Source organism: Halyomorpha halys, unplaced genomic scaffold (assembly GCF_000696795.3).
Source record: "Halyomorpha halys isolate HHAL.00 unplaced genomic scaffold, Hhal_1.1 Scaffold12.1, whole genome shotgun sequence".
Classification (NCBI taxonomy): Eukaryota; Metazoa; Arthropoda; class Insecta; order Hemiptera; family Pentatomidae; genus Halyomorpha; species Halyomorpha halys.
In genome coordinates, this window is record NW_027109908.1 from 2304286 (window position 1) to 2313275 (window position 8990).

The following is an 8990-nucleotide window of genomic DNA, read 5'->3' on the forward strand; positions in this document are numbered from 1 at the left end:
AGGATTTGATTGTTTTTTTTTCTTTAAAAAGCATATTAATCCTTAAAAAATGTTTGCTTATCTGTGCTAGTGATTAAAAATTATAATTTCTCATGTATAATTTTTTTTTTTGAACCTTTAAGTCCTTCCTAATATGTGTTATATGCCCAAACCTGATTTTGTACATAATCTTTAATATTAAATCTTAGAAATATATACTTTGTTATGTGCATTATATTTTTGAAGAATTCTCATTCATTCTATTTTTTATGATTTTATTCTTAGCAAAAAGTTCGAATTTATTATTATCAGGTGTGTTCAGTTTTATTTTATTTGTTTGTTTTGTAACATAGTGTATTCCAATTAAAATAAACAGGCACTCTTTATGAATTTTCTTATTTACTGTTTTGTATTTATTTTCATGAAAGAATTGAAGGAATTTCTCTAACAATATTAAATGTTTTTAAATTGTCAAATTAATTAAAAATGTCGAAACTGTGATAAAAATAAAATAAATAACATGTTTTCAGGTCATTTTAGTCCGAGAGCCCGTTGCTAAACGTTCCTTATTGAACCAAAGTTTGATTACTTTGTGAAAACTATATAGTTACTACAAAATTTATTACTCTGCTAACCATTGTGAGCAGAAATAAAAAAATGACAAAAATACTATCATTTAATTTACGAATTTTGACTAGTAACATACATATAGTTTTTATTAAAGTAATCAAAAATTGGGATGAAGTATTTTTTCACCTGTTGGGCCCTTGGACTATTTGCTCCAAAATTAAAAATATAAGGACTTATTCTTATTTCTGATAATTTGAAGAAATTAAGTCGAAACGTTTTAGAAGGAGCCCTTCAATTATTTATATAAAAATGTACAAATTATTATTTCAACATCTAAAATATTGTAAAGACTATTAGAGTAGTACCATGTGCAACTAGATCTCTTTTCAATTGCCAGTAAATCTATTCTTTAATTTATATTTGATAAACACTGGTTTGATTGTTTGCCAATTTTTATAATGTTCTTAAAATATTAATACTAAAATAATAATTTATTTTATTCATCACCCACTTTGTTTAGTTTTTAGAAATGTTTTAGGTTTTTTGTAATTATTTAAGTTAATTTGATAATTAAAAAAAAAAAATCTTTTTTTTTAATTGAAATACAATAGTTTACGCTGAGAAAAACAAGTAATTTCAGAAGATTAATTGAATAGTTTATTTATAATTTTATTCTGAATTATAAGATTATAAGATGGGTCCTTGCTATCACTCATATAATTTTTATTCTTCTTGAATAAATACCTCTTTATTATATACTAGCGAATTTTGATAATATTTTATAGTTAATTAATTTTTTTTTCATGTTTCAGGAACGGCCAAAACGCGAGGGTAAAAGAAAAAAAGCCGGTCCTAAGAAAGGCGGAGGAGCGGCGAAGCCACCCCCGCGGCCGCCCGACCGAGGTGAGTCAATTATCATAAATTATCAATAAAATTATCATTAGCATTTTGAATTAATTTTATGTTCCTTTGATTGTTTAATGACAACATCACGGCTCATTCGTCAGCTTTATCAAGTCTGTGGGATTCATGGCTGCCCACATCTTGCTTATAAATCTTTCTTTTCTATTAATCATTTGAATTATTATGATTATCATTTTATCATCATGAATAAACGAATATATGAATCATAGCAAAATTTTTTTTTAATTCAATATGATTTACTCTTCTCATAAATATAGCCAAGATCTTAAAAATTAGAAAAAAAAATTACTTTTTTGTAATTATGCAGAAATTAGATTAAAGTAATTCTTTTTTTTTTGTGTTACCAAACTTCGGATGAAACATTCAATAAATTAATAAATACATTATTGTGTTAGTTTCTTTTATTTTGCCGTATTACTAGTAGGTTCCTGAGACCTCCCCACTTTTAAATTACTTAGTACGTTTGTTCTAAAGGTTATCAATTATAATAAATATTTTCTGAATATTTAAAATTGTTTTCCTCCTTGATCCCACTGTGAGAGTTCTATCTAAGACTTGATTAAAGGGACATCTATTTTTTGGAAATGATACCAGATTTTTTTGTATAGGTAAAATTATTGTTTGATCTTCTAACCAAGAAAAAAAAACGAAATTTTGAGTTAAAGATTGCAGTGTATTAATAAAATCATTTTTTTGTTAATTTCTTTTACTTTTACGTAGTAAAAGTTTTCGAAAAATAAAACAGGGACAATCACGGAACTTTGCTGATTATGCCCAATATACTGTGTTAAAGTCTTAAAACTTATCATCATTGTACTAAACATGGTAGGTATCGCACTCGACTTTAGCACATTCTGGTTATAGCTAAAACATACTAATTCATAAAACTTGCTAAGAATGCTTGTGTTGAGTGTTTACTAGTTTCGTTTGTTTCAGTGTGTTTATACACACTAGCAGATTTTTGTTAAAAATGAAATATAAAAGGTTAGCACTGAGGGGTCATTTATTTGAAATGCGTACTAACTTTTGGTATGATTATACAATCAGCACAGATTAGAAGAATGTTCAGGTGTTCGGACTAGTTTTCTGAGTACTTGGGCTTGATAAATTTCTTTTAGCTTGAAACAAAAAATAATTTTTAAATAATACAAAAAAATTACTTTTCTCCTGGAATGTTACTCTAAAAGATGGAGTGTTAATTGATCGTCGGAGCTTAGTTTTACGTTAGTTGACGTTAACAAATATAAGGAAGCTTCTACCACGCCCCCGGGGTTCATCATAAAGCCCGCCTTTTTGGCTTCACGTTTTCTGGTAGCTTACTCCATCCATTATGCTTTTGCGTCCAACTTAAGATGATTACTTCTTAGTAACCTTCTGCACACATTTTCACAATACCTGAAAGCTGATAAGATTCTGATGGATGTGTCTCCTTCTTTAAATTATTTTCTAATTTCAAAGTTGGAATAGATGAAGGTTGCTGAAATGTTTTCACTGTCGCATCCAGGTCTCATTCACCTATTTGAATTTCAAAATTCATCAGAATTAATTATGATAAATTTTCCTCATTCAACTTCTCCCGAATCAAAGAACGATGTACCGTTGCAGTAGAATGCCTTCTCCTATCGAACACTGTCTAATATCCTTCTGAAACTTGGGCTTGGAACAACTTAAAATTAAGTCCTACAGTTAAGTTGGCCCGTTAGTCAAAAACTACCCCGGTAATACTCGCTAACCCGTCCTTGCCTGCCCTATTAAAAGTTGTTCCCCTCCGGGAAGAGTTTTCAAATAAGTTTGATAATCAATTACCAGGGCTGGTGGGGAACTTTTGAATCCTTTAATGAGGAATAATTCAAACGCGGGAGGGAAGTTTGTTAGTTATAATGAATCCAACTCTGCCGGAGCCGTACGGCGGGAATTCGTTCCTGCGACATCTTCCCCCGGAATCATCATCTCAAACTTAGATGGATTTTACCCTCCACTTTTTGTCCGAGTTCCCTTTGATTATCTTTCTTTTGTTGTTTTATTTTATATACAATAGCAAGTCTCCGCGGTGGAAAACTTAGGTAGACCCTGTTTATTTTCAATTAAAATCATCCGTCTTTTACAAAATGTATGATCTAATTAGGCTGGTGAGCGAAAGAATTATTGGATGTTATATTTTTATTGAAAAAGAATTTTGTCCGAACCTGTCGGTATGTAGAAATTATAAAATTTTTTGAAATTATAGAAAATTTAATTAAATGTATTGTATCTAAATGTGACAAACCACAATTTTGAAAACAATTAGAATTCGTTTGTTTAACACCATAATTCCGACATGTTTATTTGCAATATTGTAGAGTGTGAACTATGTAGAACTTTAAACAAAAATTGTCGTTTTGTATTTTAATTTTAAAACAACATTCATTCTGAATATATTCATACATATAGGTAAATAAAAAAAAAATACTCGTATTCCCTTTTTCCTTGTTTGCCTGTATTTTTACATTTCTTTTTTATCTGTTGTTATTTTCGTTTTCTTTAACTGTCTCAAACCTTTTGTTATTCTTATTTAATTTTAATCTTACCCTATTTAAGTATTTATTTCTTTTTTCAGCCCTAACGAAGCCCTGCATTACGAATATTTTATTTTTTCTTTGACCGTATCCGGACCGTCTTCCTTTTATGTTTTATTTTAATTACATTTTCTTTTAAATACTTTAGAATATAAAATAATTTCCCATGATGATAATGCAAACCATTAGGTGGCGTTCGAGGTTTACAGTTAGAATGAGGAAAAAACAAATAAAAAAGAAAACCCCCCGGAAAATCCTTGGAAAAAAACAGCCCTATAAACCATTGGGTGAGCTACGACCTTGGTGGGGTGCGTGTTAGGGAAGAGTTTGTCCCCAGTTTGTCAATCCAGTGTCAACAGAGGTCTCTGACCTCCATTCCATCGATCTATACTCGATTTATTCTTCTCAGACAGTTTTCGCTTTGATTATCGATTATATCTCCCTGTTCACAAAATTCATATGATTCCACAAGATTATATTTACACATTATTTATTATTCACGAAAATAACCTAAAACGGTTATGATTGGTTTCTTCCTTCTACTTGGCTCACAATATTCTGTGTATTAGATAACAATTGTATATTATTCAGTAATATTCTGTTGCGTAGAAAAATTGTATCTTGAATAACGAGTATTGTTTCGTTGAAGAGCTCATTAAAAAAAATTCCAACATTATTTCGATTTTTTTAGGGATATAAAAATAAATTCTCACTTATTAAATAAATCAAATCCTTGTTTAGTCTCAACATGATGTTGATGAATACTCATTGTTATAGACCTAACAATAAAATTATTATAGCAATTTGAAAGGCAAAATTGAAATAAAAAGTCAATCGATTGATATATAAAATTCCGTGTTTAAATTGTCCAGCCATCTATATAGGTGAAACAAAGCAATTGTTGGAGGACAGAATATATCAACACAGAAATGATACAAGAAATAAGGAAAAGGATCCCAATAAAACAGCATTAGTGCATGCAGTTAAAAACCAACGCAATTTTGATTTTTTATAACACCATAATTTTACATAAAGAAATAATATGTTCAAAAGAAAAATACTTGAGTCAATTTATTTATTAGAGAACATCAATTATACAGTTAATTTTAAAACAGATTCAAGGAATTTAAACTAACATTATGCAGAGATTTTAAGTAAAATAAATTTATGAAAAATATGTGTAAAATTTTTGTTACTATTTACAATTAATTTTAATATGAATTTTAATAATTGGAATAAATACAAATTAAGACCAAAATGCGATTTTAATTAAATTAACGTGACGATCCGTTCCTTATCCATCCCCGATCCAGCCTTCCACGCTTATTCCAATCACAGCACAATTATATTTACAGGATGTAGGTCAATTCTGGGTTATGTAGCCTACTAAATTTTTGGTTGGCTCAGGGTTCTTTATAAATATTCCATAGAACACTTTATTTACACAAAATCCCGCAGATTTTAATTTTATATATTTTTTTTTAAATCAAAAAGTGGCCACGTTTCGTATTAAACGTGAGTGAGAACTGACTCTCTCTCTTCTTTATAATTTTTTAGCGGAATTATCACCTTATATTTAATTTAAATCTGTTAACCTCGTAAATTCCCAATAGTATCGTGTCTTTTTTAGTATGCCCTACCGCAAGTATTTCACTACCTAACAGCAAGTCTTTTTTAGTACGAATTATGTTTCAAATGTTTTCCAGCTCTAGTTAAACAAAACTGTGAAAAGGGACCATTATGAACCTGAACAAAAATTCAGGTAAACCTCGCATAATTATTATAACTATTAAATTTGTTTTTTAACAATTAATCATGTTTAGGCTCATACAAAATATATTAAAAATATATATAATAATAATTAATATAATATATCTAAGAAATAATAATAATAAATGCGTAATCGAAGAATGAAAGCAACAAAATAATAAATCATTAATGTTTATAAAATAAAAACCTGACTTATATAATGAATAAATAATTTTAAAGTAAGTAAATAACTTATAATCAAATTGAAAATAAATAAATACAGAATTCATAGCAGGTTATCTCTATATCTTATAATCAATATCTTATCTCAATATCTTTATTTTTTTTTTTAATTATTTATTTAATGTAATTTACAATTGTACAAAATAATACAATAGGTAAATATGTTGTATGTTTCATATACACTTGAAAATCTTGGGAAGTAACCACCCATTGGTGGTACTTCAAACATTAATTTAAATTAGAAGGCCATCTTCTTTTCAGACGCCTCGGAGGATTATCAGGGATTGTTAAGGATGAGAGATTAAGAATTAATTTCAATATCTTATAATCATTTAGTCTTCGAAATAAATTTGGAATGTCTACGTTGTAAGCTACAGTAAAACTGCTGGTAATTGGGAATTGAATTTTTATAAGGTTTTTTTTTATGAATTCATCTATCGATTCCAATTATAGTTTATGATGCGATTGACTATTTTTTTATGAACCAAGGGCCATCTGCTGGGATTCTTTGGACCTAATTTTGAAATTATTGTTTTTTTGGTTTAATGTCGATAAGGTGAAGATCAGTTCATCTGGACCCTCACTTTATTCGGAATCACATTATCGATATTATATATATATATATATATATATGTATATATTACTGCTTCACTGCCAGAGGCTGAATGGCCAGGACTTCATAAACTTTTGGGGTTAAAACATAACTGTTATTCAATTATTCAGTGCGGCTAAAAGTAATCATTTAAATAATAATTTATTTAATTAATAATTCGTTTCCTTGCTGGTAGTTACTACCTGGTGGTAATTATTCCGTTTATGGCGCCTATAAGACACGAGGAGTATTATTGCAGCGAGCAGTAATAGGACAACTACAAAGACTCTAAAAGTTGAGAGTTAACCTCGGTTATATATCCTATAATAGGCAACTGTCGTTTCTCTCCAGTTCGGAAAACTGCCGGGTATAAAACTATCAAACTTTTTATCTCCGAAACTTGGGCGAGTCCTTGAAGGGAAAAGTTTTCCTACCAACTTTCCCGGCTACTGTTGGATTTTCTTCCCCCTCCTCTACCCCTCTTCCATCCCCTCTGCTTCTCCCTATCTCCTGATTCTATCAACGGGTTTAAGAGTCTTTTCAGGATTTATTAAAACATTTATTAGAGGCTTCGGGGACAAAAACTTCATTAAAGTGCTCCTTAACTTTATTAAGATTTATTTCTGGAAACGTCCGTCAAAAGTTTCCATCGATTCTCATAAGAAGGAATCGCTTATCAGATGACGAGAAAAGTTCAACCGCGATGGATTTTCTGTTTTCTTTGAGTGTAGAATAGTAAAATGGTTTATTATATTAGTATTATTATTATTCTTTTCTTCTGAATGAAATAAAATCAGTACCTCAGTAACCCTCTAAAAAGGTTATTGCTGATATTTCTCTCTATTACATAAGAAAGTTTTTAGTGAGCACTGTGTCGTAAAAAAATGAGGTTAACTAATGAAAACAATTATAGCGAGTAGGTTGGTCGATGTACGACATCAATGCAATCTCACAAGAGATCATAACACAAAAAAAAGCAATACTTCCCCGCCGGACCCGCCCCCCTAAGACCCCCAGGGATTGACGGTTCTATATCACTTTTGAAATATTAGCTTAAAATGGGAAGAGGAAACTTTGATAAAGGTTGTCAGTATCAAATCATCCAAACTTTAACCGGAATTGCTGTGTCATTTTTATAATTTAGCATTAGAAATATCGTTTGCTGGCTTCAAGATTACAGTTGGATAATTTATTTTCCATACAGTGCATTGTATACAAAAGGAACAAACATCTTGTAAAGTTATGTGTTTTTTTTTTACTTTCTGGTTCAATCATAAAATACTACGTTACTACAAATTACTAAACATTAATTGCAATTAAACTTTCTTATTACAAGAATAAAGCAGATTTTTATTTTATATTAACAATATATATTTTTTTAAAAAACTATTTAGAGTCCAAATTTTGACTCACTCATCTCTTTTATTGATTAATTTGATTGATTAATCCTAAAATCCTTAAATATTATGATGTACTTTAAATTATCATAAAACCGTTTCTATGTTCTAGGAAATTGTTTTTGCACACTGGATGGGGAAAGTTGATTATAATTATTATTGAACTTTTATTTGTCAGGCGTTCATAATTATTACAGTTGCTATTTTATTTCATTCCATTTATAGAGATAGATATATTAAAATCTTAAATCATAAAAGAGATATAATTTGGTACCTAATTAATTCTATATGCTAATGGCCCTTTAGCTGGTACAGTCGCTCGGTATATAGGCAGTGGTTCGAATTCTATCCCCGCTTGAGTAATCTCGAAATTTATTAGATGGGGTGGCTCTCCCCCCCTACCTCTAATAAATCCTACAATTCCCCCATTGACCATAAAATGTAAGCAACCTGTAGATAACCAGCCTCGCTTAATGTCTTAGCTTGGATATTACCTTTCTCTGAAAAATATAGGTTTATATTATAAAAAAAAATAGGTCGTATGCTATTGTACTGTTATTATAAATATTATTGATGTACTGTACGTTATAATTATGCTTTAGTGCTGTTCTTATAATTACTAGTTAAATAATAACATCTTATTTGACGGTGAATAAGTTCAGATTTATTCTTCCGAATACTTGTAGGTGAATGTTACCCTCTCACCGAGAATTAAAATTTAACGGATATCTACAACAAAGACTACACAATTTAATTCCTACCGAAAAGATTGATTATTTTTTATGACTAACAATTTTTCATATACTCTAATCAACGTACAATTAAATGGTGTTTAATATTATGGCCTTCTCCTCCTTGAAATAATTTGACAGGACTGAAATGGCGAACTTTCAAAATAGGCTCCTCTGTAGTATTATTACTTATATTGTTATGTTAGTGTGTAATAAATCATCTCCCATTGTTCTTAGTAATTTATATATA

The 8990-nt window shown here is 29.5% G+C and overlaps 1 protein-coding gene across 1 annotated transcript in view; it reads left to right on the plus strand.

Annotated features, from left to right (window-relative positions):
- Kdm3 (Lysine demethylase 3) overlaps positions 1-8990 on the plus strand; it is a 497450-nt gene that overhangs the window by 167765 nt on the left and 320695 nt on the right. The window contains exon 7 of the mRNA XM_014418050.3: positions 1362-1452. Coding sequence (XP_014273536.1) covers positions 1362-1452 — 91 coding nt within the window. The remainder of the gene's footprint in view (positions 1-1361; positions 1453-8990) is intronic.